Consider the following 20,279-nt stretch of genomic DNA (forward strand, 5'->3'; position numbering starts at 1 on the left):
AAAGAGCAGGCAACTTTGTTATGCAACATTTTGTTTGAGAATCAGATGTAATTGGAGTGAACAAGCTTCTTTTTTTCTTTCTTTTTTCTTCATTCAGTCTCTTACCTTGTCAGATGTGTGATGAGCTTCAGTGACGCCACACAATTCGCCAAAAACATCAAATAAATACCATCAACGGCACACCAGCACTTTACGACCAGCCAACCAACGCTACTGTGCATGCAGCTGGTGGACAGAAAGCACACAGAGCCTCTCTTACCTTTCAGCTATCAGCTGCCCCCACGGCAGGAATGACAGCAATGCAGAAACGTTTCAATAGTGGTGGTGGGGTCCCTCCGCCAGGCAGCTGGCGGCACACACCTCAGGCCAAGTCCCCCACCAACGTGCTAAAGGGACATTTAATATTGCTGCGACGAGGAGATTAAAAATATAGTTGTCCTAATTCTAAAGTCACGCTTGTGTTGTTGCGTCTTGGACTCATAAGGCCGGGTGACAAGAGGGGGAAAGGGGTGGAAACGACTGCATTGCAAATATTTAATGGTGAACGAGGAATACTTTCCACTGCTCACATAAAGCATTGTTTTGTTTTTTAAAGAAAATTGTTTTAGAAAAGTGCTGCATGAATGAAGCTTTGTATTGTTGCATGCATTAAAGTAAATAAATACATCGTTATGAAAATAAATAATGTCATCCAGTTCAAATTCAAGAGCAAAATGTGAGAAACAAGTCCAATTTTATTTATTTATTTACTAATTGCCTTTGAACTTCTTGATAATTGTGATTAAATAAATGATTCAGCAGCAGTTGGCAGGTTAATATATACTGCTGCCAATAATCTCATTAGATTTTAAGAAATAATATCCTCATAGCACCTTGAGCAACATGACTCATAAACATTAAACAAGTAAGTGGAGGGAATAATATTGTATTCAAACAATACTTAAGTTTATGCTCCTGTAAGATATACACAAAATATGCATTATACAACAATACAACAACAACAAAAGCATATATAATAGCACATATTAGCCTATATTAGAGCATATTAGAGTAAACTAGTGCAGTAACAGGCAGCAGCCAACTCGGGATCCACGTCTACGTAATCGATCCCAGATAAATCGATGCGATCGACTGTGCGGCCCGCTGTTATAGCGCCTGCGCGGCCGTCGCTCCTTCCTTTTCTGCTGCACGCGTCAGCCATGGCCCCGATAGTGAGTAGCGAGGAGAAAAAACACCGAATAAACTGTGTGCAGACGACGCATTTAACCTTTCCATCTTCGCTCGTAGACGTGTATTAAATCGGTGTTCAACTATGTGGAGGGGTCGCGTGTGTTCGAGGCTCTTTTTTAACGCGTTGTTTACCGAGAAGGCGAAAGCCACGTTGGGCTAACGTTGAACCCAAAGCTAACGGTAGCTAAGCTAGCAGAGACATAATCACGAGTAAAGTTTCATTTGAATGCATTTGCTTTGAGTTATGTCGCGTGCAGCCTCTTGGAAGTACGATGGCTCATTGATATCTGGTCGTAATCGACAAGTTATATATACTTGTGTGTGTGTGTGTATTTATATATACTGTATATATGGTGCGTTATGCTTTGATGGCTAACCCTCTGGATTTCTGTGCTAGAAGAAGCAGATGGTCCGGAAGCAAGGTGGGAAGAGGAAGAAGCAGATCCTGAAGTTCACCCTGGACTGCACTCACCCTGTGGAGGATGGCATCATGGATGCCGCCAACTTTGTGAGTAGTCCAGTTCACAGACACGAGACACATCTCGACTGTTGAGCAGCAGTTTTAACACACGACCCCACCTCCCCCCCCAAAAAATAAAGTTGCTGCCATGTCAGTGGGATCAATAACAAGTCCAACTCAGCATTATTGTCCATGTATGCATAAGAGGAATTTGATTCTGGATTTCCCACTGCTCTCCATAGGACAAAATGATCAAAAAAACAAGTACAACAAAGTTTATAGCTACTATGTACAAATATATGCACGTAACAAAAACACAACACAGACAATTAAATGGAGGTTAATATTGCAGTAGGACTGATTTAATTATTCATCAGAGTGACTGCTGTCATTGCATATGAAGGTGACAGTCAGTTTGGACCAAAGAAAGGACACAAAGTATCCAGCGAGGCTTTAATGGGAAAACTAACAAGGTGTCGCTCTCTAAACGTATCGCCTGTCGGTCCTCGTGTGAGGCTCATTATCCGTGTCCTCCTCTGCACCCAACAGGAGCAGTTCCTGCAGGAGCGCATCAAGGTGAACGGCAAAGCTGGAAGCCTTGGCGGCGGGGTTGTGTCCATCGAAAGGAGCAAGAGCAAGATTGCAGTGAACTCTGAAGTTCCCTTCTCCAAGAGGTAAACAAAACATCAACACAATGCTGCATTTATGTAATATCCAGTGATATTTATTAATCTTCTAATAAATCAGTGCAGTGGCACAAAGATGCTATTTGACAGGAACAGATGTGTTCAGTGAGATGTTCTCGGAGCATTTTAGGATTTGGAACTCTCACCATCTTGTCCTAAAAAATAGAACTTTTTATTATTTTTTAATTATCACATTATAGTGTTACTTCACCTGAAATGTGTCCTGGGTCCTCACCCTCGCATATGATCAAATGCGGCTGTAAAAGGCTTTTGGTTTACCACTTAATGGAAGCTGTGGTCGGCTGTTTCCTCGACCCACATGCACCAAGCTGTCAAGAGTTAGGAACGGGAACTAAAATGATCTGTTTATAAAAATAAAGACTTAGAAGTGTCGACTGGGTATACTTCAGTTTGCTCTACCACAAATGTGACGGAGATGGCAGAACTTGCCTTTTTAAGTGAGCTTAAAAGGTTCCTTTTCAAACAACTATTCGGAACAAGCTTGTTTTGTATCAGTAGAAGTCTGTTGAGATCTCGGCTGAACATGAATATATTTTGTGGTCAGGAACTGCTCTACATTGACAGAACAATAGTAGAATAAAACACAGCAGTTGGACTCTTAGTATAAAAAGCACTGGTGTTACCAATAACATTGATGACTTTGTTGTGTTCAAGTTTCCCACGAAACGGCAGGAAAAAATCAATACCTGAAACTAAAGCAGCTAAATTAATTGTATTTTACACGCACATTTTTGTTTCTTACTGGGACATTGTTTTTTGGTGCGTTTTGGAAGGAGATGCTGATGAGCGACCACAAACAAAGTCCATTTTACCGATGCGTGGGTAGATGGCATGTTTTGGGTATAAGATGCCACTACGGTTAACTTTAAATAAACTTCTGTCTTTGTCTGACCCACACAGTGCTTTAAAACAAAATATCCCAATTTAATGCGACGTTGATAGTCTACAATGTTTGAAAAATATACGAGGAGAAGTCAAGGGGTCACTGAAATCAACACCCCCAAAATGTTTATATAGGAATATACCAGAATTTTTTTTTTTTTTTTTTTTTTTTGCACCGGTATTTATTTTGGGTATAAACTGAAACCTAAATGCTGCATTAGACGTCAGACCTTGTGTCTGAGCTCAGAACACGACCACCAGAGGGACTCACCGGCTCTTTTAAATGGAGCGCTTGACGTTAAGGCTGGAAAAGCAACTGGGGAGATGCTATTCATATATCTGGAATAGTTTGTAACCTCTGCATATGATATTTATTTATATATCTGCCTTATCCTCAAGTTAATTTAAATATGTTTACGCTGCAGCTCTGCAAGTGCAACACTGCTTTAATATCTGTGTGCTTGAACCTCATCTCCGGCCACTTAATAACACAATGCACTCGCTGTACCGTATAATGGCATTACGGTTTTATTGCATTATAGCTAAATGCGTACAATTACTGGCTATTATCGGACTTGTCTTAACTGTCTCAAGTTGTGTTTGACATTATTTCGTCCACACACTTTAGTTTGTTTAAGCGCATTTAAAGACTGCAGACGTGGAAGCAGTTTTGAGCTGATTCAAGGTGTTTTAAGTTATTAATATGATCACATTTTGTACTATAATTATTGTTCCCCTTCCCCCTCATGTGCTGCAGGTACTTGAAGTATCTCACCAAGAAGTATCTGAAAAAGAACAACCTCAGGGACTGGCTGCGGGTCGTGGCCAACACCAAGGAGAGCTACGAGCTGCGCTACTTCCAGATCAACCAGGACGAGGAGGAGGAAGAGGATGAAGATTAACCTCACTACACTTTGAATAAAAATTTCAAAAGAGATCTGTGTTGGCTTTTCATTTATTTTGTATTGTACACGGCAGAGATATGAGCATAACACTGCATGCCTCTGTGTGTTGTGTGACTCAGATGAATTAAAACAATCCTAATTAACTAGCCATATTTAGAATACTTGAGTTCTTTTTTTTCCTTATGTGGCACCTTTTATTTTTTGTTCTTCGGTGCCCTATATACAGAAACCTGAGCCAGCAAAGGTAATGCATGAACATACACATGTAGAATGGAATAGTTTATGGTAATGGAGGGGAAAGGTGGGGCCACATAATGAAACTGGTCATAATTACTAAATCCATAATGAAATGCGATGGTAACAGTCCCTGCAGTGTCTCTGATGCATTAAGTGAAGTTGAAGCGCGTGCACGCGCGCCGCGGGCATCCTGTGTCACAGCTGTTGGCCGTCAGGGCTTCTCAAAGCGCGCGGCCATCGGGCTGCACTTGTGTATTTACGTGCTGAGGGCTGGGGGTCCTAGTGGAAGAGAAGTGGAAGTTCAGAAAACGAGAAGACCGATTTTTTAAGGGCAGATTATTTCAACATTATAGGTTTCAGGCCATGATTTAAAAAAAATAAGTGGGAATTAGACCGACATATTTGAACAGTAATAAACATGGCCCCCTTAAGAAGACAGAATGGTGGCGTGTTTATTCCGCGCACAGCTTGGCTTCACATTCCGAGTAAAGGTTTGTGAGTGAAGCAGAAGTTTTGTGTCTAATCTCCGGACGACGTCGCGGGACTCGACCCTCCTGCTCGCGGCGCCTGGCGTTGCTGCACGCCGTGCCTTTTTTTTCTTTTCTTTTTCCGCGCACACTACTAGTTAAAGTGTTAACTAAGAGAGCGTGACTAACTAGTTGTGGGTGAAATTATGGGATGCATCGTCATGGCAACAGACCAGACGTCACAATCTGGGCATGTGTGTTCCATTTTTGTCTTTCTTATTTTTCAGACTGGAAGACCTGGATAGAGATCAGTGGAAAAATAATAAATGTTTTTATTTTTATTTTATAATTATAATTTATTTTCTTTTTTTGTACGTGGAGAGCAAACCCCCAGATTCACTGCAAAAAAAAAAAAATATAATTAATATTTATTTTATATTTTCTAACTGAGCGACGATACATTTCTTTTTTTCTTTTTTTGTGGGTGAAGAAAGAGCCTGGGCTGCGGCGTCTGGAGGGTTAACTTTCAGTATTCTCAGCCTAAAAGGGGTGTTTGGGGGCTATGAGATAAAGATGCCGGGGTCGCTGAGCAATGAAGACGAGGGACAGGACGACATGGATTTTGAAGACGATATGCCAGGTGAGGGAGGCGGGCTGTCCTTCACATTATGTCTGCGCCGCTACGCCTTGAATGCGGGGAAAAGGGCTTGTCCTGCGTTCCCGAGACCAGAGAGGAGGAGGAGGCGGAGGAGGGTGGGGTGCAATAAGCAGAGTCATGCTATTATTATTGTTTTTTGTGCGTGTGTGTGTGTTTTAGCACGACCTGGTGTCTTAAAAAGGTGGGGACGTGTTTTTTTGGGGGGGGGGTGATTTGCCTCTGGCTGTCCTCGCATCATCATTTGGAGGGCATGAAAACCTCCGTGCGTGATTTCTGGAGGCAGTTTTTTCATATATATATATATGCGTGCGTGTACAAGCAAATTGTTATTTATTTGTTTTACCTCGAGTCCAAACACACACAAGTTTGAAAAGCCTTGCCAATGTATTCAGTGTGAATCCGCGTGGGCTTATGCTTTGACCAGCAGAAACGCTCAGTGACAACAACCGCGCTCGTTTTGTTGCACATGACGCGCCGCCGTTTTGCACTCGCGACCAGCAGCCGGGCTGCTCCAACTTTAACTGTTTTTCTTGCACACTGCATGGCCGCAGAGGTGTGAAAGCCACGTGTCGGGCTACAGTAAACAGCGCTTAACGCCGAGCGTGTTGCCTTCTCCTCCTCGAGCCTTACGCGCGCGCCCTGGATGACCACGGTGAGGTCATCGACGTCCCTCCAGCCTCTGGGTCGTGCACTAACCGACAATTAACTGGAACCCACATCCTCCACGCACGCACACGCACGCACGCACACACACAGCTCTTTCATAGGAGGCTTCACCCTGCAAGACAACATTTTTTTGCAATATTTTCTTGTGGCTGCTCACCAGTTGTGAGCCTATTTGTGACATTGTCGCTCATCAAACCTGTTAAAACAGGAATGGAGGCACAAGAGGTGTTAATATTTCTTAATTAATGACCCGTCCACAAGAAGCCACTTTCCAAATTGTGGTCATTTTGTTCTCTCTTGGCTGCAGTGTTTGTCTTCATGGCAGGTGTCCATGTGGCTGCTTAGGGAAAGTCAAAGTGTTACAGTAAGTTGACTAACATTATGTTTTTCTGACAGGGTAATATTTAGATTTTCTTGACCAATGCATCACAACAAATGGTTGGGGAGCAGCTAAACAGCATATAGCTGCCATATGGACGTACACTCATACTAACTGGGATGTGGAGGAGCCGTCCTTATAAAAAACCTACATCTCAGGCAGACCACGTTCCTAAAGTCCAGGCGATGGCGTGCGTTCCACGGGGGCCTTCGGGCCACGGTGGCACTTTGGCCCCACGTTCATGTTTCCTCACTTCTCTCGCCGCTCGCTCTGCAGCCTCAGACGGTTTAATGGTTCCATGTCCAGACTCTCAAGATGCTGCTTTGCCCTCGTTTCTTCCACACACCACAGAGCGTGGAAAAGTTGGAACAATAGAGTACGAGCGGGAAGTTGGGAGCCTGTCCTGTCAACCTGCCTCCTAGTTGCTCAGCATTGATATTTTGTACATTTAGCTGACGCTTTTATCCAAAGCGACTTACACCGTAGACACGGCAACGGGGAGCAATTAGGTGTTAAGTGTCTTGCTCAAGGACATATTGACGTGGACTAGCAGAGCCGGGGCTCGAACCACCGGTCCTCTGATTGAAAGACGGGCATGCTAACCACTGAGCCACAGTCGATTTGTGAAACAAAACTACACAACAGCAGAGTTCACGGTCTAAATGAACATACAGGCAGCGTCTCTTAACAAAAACGGCACACGGAACATGTAGGAGATAATAAATGATGAAAATGAATGAATAATTTTCACCAACATGGTTGCCATGGTGCATTTCGTGCTCATTATTCATGTATTTTTTTTTTTATATATAAAGGTCTTGAGCCTCAAATGCTGGTGTGTTCTGAACCACTGGCACAGCAAACACTGGCTCCATTGATGACAGCAGAGCCTTGCTCATCCACACAGTATTAATATTATCTATATTCTAAAAACATTGCCATTCTTTAATCGTCTTCCTATATATACATACATGTTTTTCATGAACAGATCATTACCAACAGGCTCAGACTGGATGGTGTGCAGCGTAGAGAGAGAGAGAGAGAGAGAGAGAGAGAGTGTTGAGCGGTTGAAGCATCATCTATGACTGCCATTTGTAGCCGGAGGGAGAATACAAGCACTGATGATGCGTGTCCCCAATAACCCTGGAGCTGCTTAAATATGTATAAGAGAGCTAAGGTGAATTGATTATGGCAGGTGAGTGAAGACATGCGAGCTGCAATCCAGTTTGAAAAGACAAAAACAGTGACAATGACAGTGACAAAAACAATCAAAAAATGTGTCAGCCTGGTTATATCGTCGTTGGCTTTAAACCTATCAAAGGGGCTCTTTAACGCCGTGATCCCTCATCATAACACAGGATATGCCATTTCTGATGGTATGATTGTTTTTCTTCTTCTTCTTTGGTGGTAAACGTTTCTGCTCTCCTGTTTTTCCCCGTGATGAAGTGTTGCAAACCGGTCGCCACGCTGCTGATACAGTAAGCGGACGGTTTACGACCTCCATCAAACGGGCATCAGAGCGACAGACGAGGTCAGGGGGGATCCGGGTCACATTTTTTTCCATCGGCGCCAAGAAGCTTCCACGCAATTAAAACGCAACAATGTGGAGGAGGAGTGGCGTCAGACCCCTAAAAGCTCTCCTAGCCTTTATTTGTTGTGGCACACACAGTGTCCTAATTCCCTTTGTTTCACTCCGGGTGCTCACGCTGTCACTGATTGTTCCTTTGAGTTTTCTGTTTTAATTGTTTTCTTCTTCCCTAAAATTGAAAGATTATCATGGGCTTTTGTGTGCCTACAAATGTTATCCCCAATTGGAAAAGGGGTCTATTTTTGGATCCCTCACTGTGAAAGTTGACACCATTTTTTTCTTCTTCTCTGCTGCGCGTGCACAACGCCTGTGCATGAAAGATGCTTTTTTCATTTTTTTTAAATGTGTATTTGCAGATGAGTGGTGCAGCGTTCCAGCCTTATATTGCACACAGTATAGGATCGTGTGCATGTATTGTCTATGATAGATGTGTTTTTAATGGTGCTATTCAGTCTTTATCCTCCCATCACTGTGATGATTGCACTTTCTAATAATATTCTATGGATGTCTTTGTCTGAAGGCGTTTGAGGCCTAAGCTATAAGCACTTGATCAATGAAGAGAGGACGAGCTATGGCTGTCTCTCTCTCTTTTTTCTTTCTCCCCCTGCTCCTCCTTAGCGAGCATTGCTGGGCAACATTACGTGGATATTTCCACACAGGGGCCAACAGAGAAAGGGCTAATGCGCTCTCCGATGAACTCCGGCGTCCTCACTTTGGGAGCCGCTCATGAATCTCCCCTGTAATGGGTCAGTCCGCTGGCCGAGCCCTGGCAGGAAGGTCAGAGCGGTGTCGGTGCCATCCGTCCACCCTTCTCTTTGGCCAAGTGGTCCTCTTTCTGACAGGGTCTGGTGCCAGACCTCCCTGAGCCACATGACGGAGCGACCCTCCCCTCCTCCTCTTCCAACACCTGGCACCGCCGGCTCCACTCAGCAAGCAGAAAGCATATCATTCCCCTGATGGCGTTTCCTTTGGGGACTGCACAGGCCATTTACTGTAGGCAGGTTTCAGGTTACAGGGCAGCGCAGGTGTTAAACATCTTTTAGACTTCTTTTTTTCTCTTTCTCATGTTTTCAATCAATGCTGTCACACCCTCTCTGCCTATAAATGAGGTGCGATACTGAGAGACCATTTGTGTATGTGTTCAATGTTTTTGTCCATCACAGCTTTTTGGTTGTTTGGTCATAAACCAAAGTTTGGGGCAAATTAAAAAACAACTTAATTATGACGCTGAACAAAAAGATAATTGCAGTTCATCTGATGCAGTGTAGTGTGAAATGCACTACACTGGTGGGTCTGAGACCCCTGGATGGACACTTGAGACACCTGACAGCCTCAATAGCACAGTTTTGGGCTGTCTACAGATAATTATTTGTCACTTTTATTGTCACTAAATGTATTATAAAGCTTGCTAATGTGCAGCAGTTTGCAGCATTCAAACTGGAAAATATTTATTTTGCGTTTATTGGCGAGAGACGATTTTGAGTGAGCATATTGTTAATGATACAAGCCCTAATGATGTGTGTGCAAAGTGTGTGTGTGGGGAGGTTGTTGGGATGGCACCCTCCTGATTGCGACCGGGTATTACGCACACTGGGGACATGAATGTGTGTTCCAAATTTCATGGCAATCCATCCAACTGTTGTTGAGATATTTCTCTTTGGGAAAAGCTAGAGGATCATTGGGATTTATCTTCTGGGAACTACAAATGTTTGTACTACAATGTTGTGCCAATCCATCCAGTAGATGTTGACATATCTCACGGGATATGTGAAGACTATAACCAGCCGGTAGTGCTACAGGAGGAGTCAGGGGAATCACCAAAGCCTGTAGTGTTCATCCTCTGGGGACCGAGAATGTCTCAACACGTTTTTTCGTCTAAGCAATCCAGTAGTCTTTGACATATTTCAGTCTGGACCAAAGTTGTAGACAATCAACAGACCAACACTGACATCCTTAGCGTGCCGCTAGCACGGCTAAACGGACATAGTCTGGTCTGCACATGATTGAACTCTTAAAACCAGTAACACGACATCGCCACTGTCAAGTTCCAGTGATTCATTGTACAGAAAACAGAGCAAAGGGGACCCACAGTCCGGCATCATCGGGTGTATCTAATCAGCGACGTGCGGTCAACCTGTCAGTCAGAGTTTCCTCGTTGAAAGAAAGAGCTGCAGAGTGACGGACTGTGTGCTTTCTGTAGAGCCAGAGCCGTCTTCAATCGGCGCCATGTCATCATCTGTGCGTCAAAGTGAAGATGCAAGGAGGGCCTGCCTATGTCTGAGACATAAAAGAGCTGAATACTTAAACTCAAGGCTTGGATGGATAGATAGATAGATAGATAGATAGATAGATAGATAGAGAGAGAGAGAGAGAGAGAGAGAGAGAGAGAGATAGATAGATAGATACATATTTAGATATATATGGATAGATACATAGATAGATAGATAGATAGATAGATAGATAGATAGATACATATTTAGATATATATGGATAGATAGATAGATATATGTATATATATATGGATAGATACATAGAGAGACATATATATATATATATAAATACATATAACTATATATATATATATATAAATATATATATATATATATATATATAGTTATATGTATGTATGTATATGAATAGATAGATATATGGATAGATGCATATATAGATAGTTATCTGGATAGATAGATATATGGATAAATACATAGATAGATAGATAGATAGATAGATAGATAGATAGATAGATAGATAGATAGATAGATATATGGATAAATACATAGATAGATAGATAGATAGATAGATAGATAGATAGATAGATAGATAGATAGATATATGTATATATATATATGGATAGATACATAGAGAGACAGATATATATATATATATAAATACATATATATATATATATATATATATAAATACATATATATATATGTATATATATATATATATATATATATATATATATATATATATATATATATATATATATATATGATAGATAGATGGATAGATACATATATAGATAGTTATATGTATGTATGTATATGAATAGATAGATATATGGATAGATGCATACATAGATAGTTATCTGGATAGATAGATATATGGATAAATACATAGATAGATAGATAGATATTACATCAGAATTATTCTGCCTTAATCCCCTAATTGCAGTCAAATAATGTAATTTGTGCAGACATCTGTGGAGTTTTATTGCACAAGTTACCCCTAATTAGCACTAAAGAGCGGATGACACTTCATCCGGTGGTCAAACCTGACATTGCCACTGATTAAAGCTTTGAAATCACGAGTGTGCATGTAGTCTACTGCAGGGATTCCCAAAGCGGTGTCACTCTGGCAGGAGGTCCGGGAACAGGGTTCATAGTTCAACGTATAATTACTACATTTTCAATCATCAGCCCAGTCACCAGGGAAAAATGTGCATTGTATGTTTCTGCAACATTTTTGCCTGTCAGAGCAAGTAACGTAGTATATTGAGTGACTGTTTGAAGTTTGCATTTACACGATGTAAAAACATGTACAAGAATCAAGAAAGGCCCCAAAGGGAGAGTCAGTGGATGGGACGATGGAATTGTTGATGAATCCAACAAACACAGGACTTTCACCCAGGAGGCCGCTGTTTGTGTCCCGTGGGAAGCCAAACGTGCGCTTTTTAAATAATGCTGTTTTCCATTACGTTGTTTCCCATTACGTTGCTTTGCACATTCATGTAACTAAATGTGAAAAAGTCCACTAAATGTGGTTGTTGTTGATTTAAGATAGTTAAGTTGTAATGTTACGTTATTACGATATGATTTGACCCAACCCATCGTTTCACAACGTTAACCACGTGGCTGATATGAAAAGTATTCATGAGATTTGTCTGGCGAGTGGTTTGGTATAAAAGATCAAATGAATAGCTCTTGGAATCTGCAAATATGTCGAATACACGTCTGGTTTATTTTTAATACAGTTCTTTTTTAGTAAAGACGTCTGAAAAAAACAGGCTATCGGTCAAATTATTCCGGGCGACGGACATGAGGGGGTCCCTAGTTTTCTTAGCTGAAGTGTGTGTGTGTGTGTGTGTGTGTGTGTGTGTGTGTGTGTGTGTGTGTGTGTGTGTGTGTGCACCTCCTGCTTGGCTAAATAGAGGATAAGTGGTAGGGGAGGTTTGTGTGTCCACCTCACAGGAATCCCTCCTCTCCAGCCACCCAGTGGAGTGGGAGACCGCAGGGCTGTCGTTGGCTGATTGACTCTGATACATGTGCTGCATATTTCATGCCCTCCAGTCCGTCTGCATGAGCGACGCAGCAGAGAGCACACGGATAGACTGAAAGAAACAGAAAGACAGTCGTAGGGACGAGGACGAGAGCAGATCGACCTTTACGGGCCGGTCGCATCCTGCGAGGATCTTTTCTGTGTCTCTTTATCGCGATGTATTGTTTGGGGACTTTCTCCCCCTTCCTTACTCCTCTGCGACCGACTATGGCATCACTGAAGTCAGCTGCGCTCAGCAGTCGTTGTGTTTGTACACAGCGGCTTTGAGACAGTGCAGCTGACAACCAGCAGCAGGTCGCTTTAGTCCCAGCAAGCATTAAAGGCAGAAGATATGCTCAGTATACCTCAGTGGTCCTCCAGGGAGTTCCCATTTAGCGGCAGGGCAGGCGCTCCATCTATTTGTGCTCTGACGGGTAAAGTTGATCCACACTCAATGGTGTGTGATTATGAGGTTTATTTTGCCAGGCGCTCCTGTTGGCCTGGCAACGATTTGTCATTTTTATGTTCAAAAACGTGACTTTTCCCTTTGCTTTGTTTTCACAGTATGCTATATCCCTGTAGGGGACACATATTTTCATTATTGATTTATCTTCCTTTCTTTCTTTATGATTAATGGTTTTGTCTATTAAATGTCAGAACATTTTGAATTTTTACAATTTTAATAAAGATTGAGATTGTTTTGTTCAACCAACTGTCAAAAACCCAAAGATATATCATTTACAATGACATACAACTGAGACAATATATCAATCCTCACATTTTAAATGCTGGAAGTACATGACTTTATTCTTTGGTAAATTACTTAAACCTCAGTTTTAGGGCATTTTTGCTTCTGTCACATTTTACCCTGTGTGGCCTCGTTTTTCACTGCAGTAGACAAGTCCTGCACCTCCATGGAAACAACACAATCTTGGCTCGGAGCAGAGTTAACTAAAAAATATTGTTCGTGCAATACAGCATAGTTACCATGGCGTAAATCATGAAACAGGAAAGTTGAATTTCTTTGATGATTTATATTACAAATGTCCAACCTTTTCCCCACAAGTGTTCCCAATGTTGGAAAGAGATTGAAAGCTTTATGTGCTCTATATGTACATTTAACTATTATATAGTTTTTTAACAGGATCTGGTAGAAGCAAAAGGTTTATTCGTGGCGAGATTTAAAATAAAACATGTAGAATAAAATGTTTTTGATGATATATCTCGATTATAAGCTTCGTTTTGGTGGCTTTTGGCGTTTTTTTACAGCTTTGAGCTCGGATAAACGGTGAGATTTTGGTGACTGGTTAAAGAAAACCTGCTTTTCAATCCCCTGGGCGAGTTTTGGGACTCGGAGGGTGTACAGGATGTAGTGGCATCGAGTGGGAAGGTTGCATATTGAAACCACTTGAATGCCCCTCTCTCTTTCCAAGCGGGCTGGAGAACTACAGCGGCCTTCAGTTAGCACAACACTTTTTCTCGAGCCAGCGTTTGGTTTGTCTGCAGGGCTCCTGTAGAAACATGGCGGTGCAACATGGCGGACTCCTTGAAGAGGAGACATGAAGGCCTCATTCTAAGATAATGAACACAATGGTTCTCAGTTTCAGGGGATTTGACACTAATTAAAACATATTAATGAATACTATATTACATTTCTGCTAATAGATCCCCTGACATTCTGCACACTGGACCTTTTAAACAGTTACTTATCAAAATGGTTTTACTTTAGTTTATCAAATCATGTAATCAACTTATCACAGTGTTCAAACCTAACTGCATTTGTCAAGACAAAGATTCAGGCTCCTTACAAGCTGAATTGGTCACAGAGCCAAATCTCCAATTTTGTTCCTAATCAGATAATTGTTTGTTTCTGTGTGTCCAGATGAGGATGACGAAGGTGAGCGCAACGCCGTTCCCCTCACACCCCTCGACAGCTTCTTCACTGACAGCGACTCCCTCAAACAACAAAAGATGAAGAAGCCCAAAAAGATGAAAGAGGGGAAAATGCCCAAAGTCAAGAAGAGGAAAAAGGAGGTAAGGTGTAACTCGCTACCAACGCCATCTGTCACGACCTCTGACCCATTAGCTCCGTGGCTCAAGCTGCATCTTCCTCAGACCTCGTTTGATGCCTCAGCGGTTGGATCAAAGGTTTTGCTTTTGCTGCTGGGCCGCCTCTGTAATCCAAATGAGAGGCGGTGGACCGGCTCGGGCTTCGGGGGGAGGTTGGCAGCAGCGTCCCCGTCGCTGCCAGTGTAAGCTGTGGTCACCGAGGGGCCAGTTTAGACTGTAGATTTGTGCCTGTGGGGCCGCTGCTGATGGCAGGGACTGTAGGTCAAGCTAGCAGTGGGAGTCGGAGCGGTGTGACAGTCTCCAACATTTAGACAGCATCCACACCAGGGACTTCATTTAACCAGATTTGTCATGGTGAGATGTATTATCACTAAGATAAGCCAATCACAGAGCTTTTAAGATACAGTATGTTACTTTTGTTCAACAATGGCCATTTGGGTGAAATTGCTAATAACGGCTATGCAGTAAGTGCTAACATGTAGTGTAACAGTAGTGAAATAATACATTTTCTTTGTATAGTGCTTTAAAAGGGACTCAAGGCACTTTACATGGTGAAGACAAACAATAGAGGAGGCAGCAATAAAACAAGAAAGATGACAACAAAAGTGAAAAAGCTAACAAATGAGTCCTTTCTATCTTTATTGAAAATGTGCCAACATGGGCTGACATCAGTCTGATCAGGCCACAAAATCCCCCAAAGACATTCACATACCAGCACGATATGAACAACAAGAAAAAGAAAAACACATCAAAAGTGTTCATACTGGTTGCGATGTGAGTTTGCGACGGATGCAGAACCTTTTCAGGAAGATAGATTTGAGCATCTTCCTTTTTCTGTTGACCCAGAGCAGAGTCTGGCAGTCTGTCTGCGGTAAACTGTTGTACAGCCGAAGAAGCGACCGTGAGCTACTTCACAGAGTTTCCTTTTATCTTCAGGATCTGAAGGAATTTTGAGTTCCCTCTGATAAACAAACTTTTATTGTGAAAGGTAAGAACAGAAGGAGTGGATCTAGCATGCGCTGCTTTTGTCGAGGCTGAAAGGAGTGATACTGTGTTGTACACTATAGTGCACTTTTTAAATTTCCGTTATTGGTTGATGCCTTTATTCACGGTGCGATCCTGTTCCGGTGGAAAGCGTGCCGCTTCTCCGCTGCATAATATTCTCATTCTCTGTGACAGTGCTGTTCTGGAAAAACATATAAAGAAGAAGGCCCCTGCTGTGTAGAAGTCTTAATTGAACGAACTGATCAAAGGGTGTGTTACATTGCTTATGAAGTCGTCATTCAGTCAATCGAGTTACAAAGTGCTGCTTTAAAGCTGCCTGACTCTGACATGTATTTACACACGCGGAGAACAGAGAGCGTCAGTAATTCATTGACGGCCACTCAACAAATCAAAGTCCATTATCCGGCCTTCTTTCAGCTCCGTTTTGGTCTCCACCGACTTCTAGAAGTGGAACTTGAGAGTTCAGCTGAGGGAAACATCTGGTTCATTGCTAACTTTGTCCGCGTGCCATTTGGTGTTGGGCAAGAAGCAGGTAGTGTGTTTATTTTAGCTTTTTTTTTGCAACATAAAAAACACAGCAGCTCCCTGCTACAGCTGGAAACGAGGTCAATGCGATACACCGTATTCTGTGCCCGATTTCTCGTGTTTAACTCTATTTCCCATTGATTTGTCATTCCCCTTGTGTTCCTGGGAACCCAACCAGTCGACCCCTAACTGACTTAAATCTCAACCTCAGGGTGAAACTGACTTTGTCGCAGGAATTCCCAATCAGGTCATATATTTTGAGGAGTTTCAGAATTGATTATAACACCAGAAAGACAGCAGCAAAAGTCTCATTTACATTTACTTACAAACTCTGCATCTCTGCGAGCTTTTTTTAATTCAACGATTAAAGGAATTCACTGTATTCCCGCTGCATTTCTTTGGCGCCCGTGTTTGGCGGTGGCTTGAACAGTGCCGGCGACGCAGCCAGGATGTTCCCCTCTGCTGGCTGAGATGCCAGCAGTGCTGTGAGGAGCTTTGGCTGGCCCGGCTGCCACCCGGCCCTTTGGCTGCTCGTGGTAAACACTGAGCTCTGGGTCTCACTGAGCTAATGAGGGGGGGACTCCCTCTGACACTCTCCTCCCTCCCTCGCTCGCTCTCCCTCAGACTCTGCTCTGTATTCCCCTCTTTCAGTCCCTCTCCTCTCACATGCATCACCTCCCTTTGCCTTGATCGCGATGCCGCTGCTTCTCTCGCTGCCTTTTGCGTCACAGGAGCTCGCAAATCTCTTCTCTTTCTTTTTCCTCCTCCCCGCTATTCTTTCGTCCTCTCTCGCTTTTCCACCGAGGAGCCGCTGCCGCTGTAATTCACTTGCAATCACTCCCCAAAGGTCGGTGTCAGACGGGGGCCAAACGTCAATTGGGGTCAGAGACCGTCAGCGGCGCATCCCAGTCTCAGGTCAGAGCCGCTGGTGGGAGCCATGGCAGCCAGGGAGACACGCACTCTTTCCCTCTTTCCCTCATCCGCAGTGAAACAAAGGAACTATGTAGCCATGAAGGGATGTTGGGTCCCTTTTAGCAAAAAAAACTAAATCAAGGGAATAGAAGTTTATAGAAGGCAGTTAATTTTATTGGCAAAAGAAGAGGCTGCAGTTTGGCCACAATAAAACGTCCATGAAGCTGCTCGCGGGTTTAATTTTTTTTTTTTGTTGCTGAAATACAACCGTTTTTAAGATGAGCCTCTCTTGTTTTTATAAGTTCAGTTTCCTCTCAAGGGTTGTGGGTCAGCGGAGGGCCGTTGCTGTAAAGAAGAGGCTGTTGTCTCGGCGCCGTAAAAGTGTTTTTACAGCGGCGTTTTCTCTCTCTCTCTCTCTCTCTCTCTCTCTCTCGCAACTAGATTTGATTGAATATCCACGCCTTCGCTCATTTTCCGTGGCAATCTCCCCGAGGCAGAGCCATTATGGGTGGGAAGCACCTAATTTGATTACGCTATCAGCACTCATCTGATTTTCTGCCCTCTCAAAGTAGAATCGCCCTCTTTGTTGCTGCCAGTGTCTCTCTCCGGTCCTGTGATGTGTGCAGCATTGAACTCTGGGCCACGGCGAGGCTGTTGCTCAGCTCCAACTCGTCTTTGCAGTCGCTCTCAACGGCGGTTCTGCTTCTTTGCTTTTCCCTCCTCCATCCCCATCCCCCATCATCTCTCTCTCTCTCTCTCTCTCTCTCTCTCTCTCTCTCTCTCTCCTTCTTCTTCTTCTTCTTCTTCTTCTTATGCATAAATGAGATTTGTCTAGACGGGTGCCGGAGCACCAGCGCTGCAACCACGGGCCTCTGCATAACAAGCTCGTTATGCAAACGTGTCTGATTGGATGGCGCCGTTCCATTGGCTGCCACTGTGATAGATTGGGGGGTGGGGGCAGGATAGAATGAAAGAGTGAGAGAGAGAGAGAGAGAGAGAAATAAAGGGGGAACTGTAAAAAGAGAGAGAGAGAGAAATAATGGAGAGGGGGGGTGCGAGGGGCATGCGAGATGTGAAAGAGAGAAAGTGAGAGAAAAGGAAGGCGTGCGAGGGGGGTGGGGGGTATAGAGAGAGAGCCAGACACTGCTCAAATTTGGTCACCATGGCAACACAGCCAGGCTGCTGGTGGGGTTGGCGGGCGCTGCGGCAACGTGAGCCTTTCCACTGCGCTGCAGAGCAAAACGCCTGTAAGTCTCTCCATGGAGCCACCGGGCCTGCTGAGCAACAGGCAGCGGGCAGAGCAGCGGGCTGCTGTGCACTAATTCACTCGGCACACACACACACACACACACACACACACGTATGAACGTTTTTACACGAAAGAGAAAGAAAGGAATACTAAAACACAAAAACACTGATACCACAAAAATATTCTTTCGATCAAAGAAAGATACAGATGTGTGTATATATATATATATATATATATATATATATATATATATATATATATATATATGTACAAACATACTACACACACATGATTAATTATGGAGTGCACACTGATGAGAAACACCAGATACTTTTCCCTCCTCTACTCACTCAATCATGAGCACACCCCAGTGAATTTGCTCATATGCAACACTCTCCATCGCACAAACAACACCTGTTAACTGTTAAATCCATACAGCCTTCCAGATGTCTCGTATTAAAAAGGCAGCTCGGTCCACAAATGGGCTCTGAGCGGTGATTGGCTGCAACGCCGGAGGTGTTCTGTTTGTTGGTTCACTTTGTTGTCTCGACTCGCCGATAACCGTCGACTCGTAATGCAGCAATTTATACATTTCATCGCAGGCAGGAGAATTAGAATATTAGTAAAGCAGTGACACTTTGGAGCGATGGAATTTAATTCATGCAAATGCCGTCAAGAAGAAGCTTTTATCCAAAGTGCTTTATAGCCGTCTGACGGCGTATGTTTTTAGCGTGGGTGGCCTCTGCGGGAGCTTTAATCCCGAACCCTGGCAGATTTAATGCCGTGCTCATGTGCCCTCATCAATGAGTTTCATATTTTAATTATCCACAGTTTTATCGCGAGATAAAATCGCGTCTCAGAGGAGACCTATTAGCTGGAGATAGATTTCCGTTTGTGGCGTCAACAGTAGAATGCAGATATTGGATTCGGTGTGGAGCCAGGAATCTGTCTTTGATGCTCGCTTCAGTCAGTCCCCGTCACGTCTTCAGATGGAGAGCAAAATCGAGATTCAAAGTCTGATTCTACCGGTTTACATTTATAAAAATAGCTGTTTTGGCAGGAGCTCTTGACTGTATCAAAGATGGGAAGATTACCCGGGTGAAATTTCATTCCTTCGCGAATATAGTTTTGCAGCTGCACACATTTCAATCTAAACCGGAGAATGAGAGCGATCAGTGGAAGCCGTTCGAAGCTTCGCGCGCGCTCACGTCCTGCTACTGACTACCAAACAACCGACACTGGGCCTCTTGCAGCAACATTCTCCTAATTGAGAAAATTGAGATGCACCAAGCGTTCTTTACCATCCAGACCTGCTCTCACGCAGATGTGCTGGATGATGGAATCCACTCCATCATAAATTGGAGGCTTGCGGCAGATTGTTTGTTATTAGCAGAGGCGACGCTTCCCAAACACTGTATACATACGGGCTGCTGCATATATGGCACAGGAGTCGGGAGATAAACTATAGGAAGAAGAACTTTGAAGTTCTGATGAATAAACGTGAGCAAAGTAAACGTGTGGTGTTCCAGGAAAATCTAGAAGCATTTAAGAGCCACTCAGAAGGGTCTCTGAAGTCCTAATTGGGATCAATGGACAAATAGTATTTCTTTAATAATCCAGTCATCATGATTTTTCTAAAACATATGATAATCCAAATAGGATTATATGATATTTATATAATTATGTTATTGGAAATGTTGTAATTTTAGGCTGCTTTCAAAAAATCTGGCAAGGGACAGCAGATGAAAATTAGCCTCTTTGGCTAACTCTGGCTCACTTACAGTTTTACTGTTGATTAGTGCGCCTTTATTGTCCCTGCAAAATAAACAAATAAATAAAATAAATACCGTAAAAGTCGGGTTACAAGCCGCTCCTACCTCCGGTCAGTGTCCCCGCTGTAGTAAGCTAGCTAGCGCTGCTGCTAGCTAGCGCTGCTGCTAGCTACTGCCCGCGTCCCCTCTGCCCAAGTCGGGTGTCGAGCCTGGTTCTTCTACATTCGGTGGTTTCCGGGGAGCTAGCGGAAGTTAGCGGGGCAGTAACGGAGCGCTAGCAGGAGCCCCAGCTGGCTACAGCGGGGAG

The 20,279-nt window shown here is 43.3% G+C and overlaps 2 protein-coding genes across 2 annotated transcripts in view; both read left to right on the forward strand.

Moving 5' to 3' along the window:
• Window positions 1–1,165: 1,165 nt before the first annotated feature.
• Window positions 1,166–4,216, forward strand: rpl22 (ribosomal protein L22). The gene is made up of 4 exons (XM_079217798.1): window positions 1,166–1,211; window positions 1,628–1,738; window positions 2,240–2,364; window positions 4,037–4,216. The coding sequence occupies exons 1-4, from the start codon at window positions 1,200–1,202 to the stop codon at window positions 4,179–4,181; spliced, it is 393 nt and encodes a 130-aa protein (XP_079073924.1). The 5' UTR covers window positions 1,166–1,199; the 3' UTR covers window positions 4,182–4,216.
• Window positions 4,217–5,094: 878 nt separating this feature from the next.
• chd5 (chromodomain helicase DNA binding protein 5) overlaps window positions 5,095–20,279 on the forward strand; it is a gene marked incomplete at both ends in the record, with an annotated part of 40,531 nt that continues 25,346 nt past the window's right edge. Inside the window, 3 exons of the mRNA XM_079217834.1 lie at window positions 5,095–5,144; window positions 5,428–5,528; window positions 14,322–14,473. Of these exons, the coding sequence (XP_079073960.1) occupies window positions 5,095–5,144; window positions 5,428–5,528; window positions 14,322–14,473 (303 nt within the window). The remainder of the gene's footprint in view (window positions 5,145–5,427; window positions 5,529–14,321; window positions 14,474–20,279) is intronic.

The sequence above is a fragment of the Taurulus bubalis genome (assembly GCF_910589615.1).
Source record: "Taurulus bubalis genome assembly, chromosome: 5".
NCBI classification, from domain to species: domain Eukaryota; kingdom Metazoa; phylum Chordata; class Actinopteri; order Perciformes; family Cottidae; genus Taurulus; species Taurulus bubalis.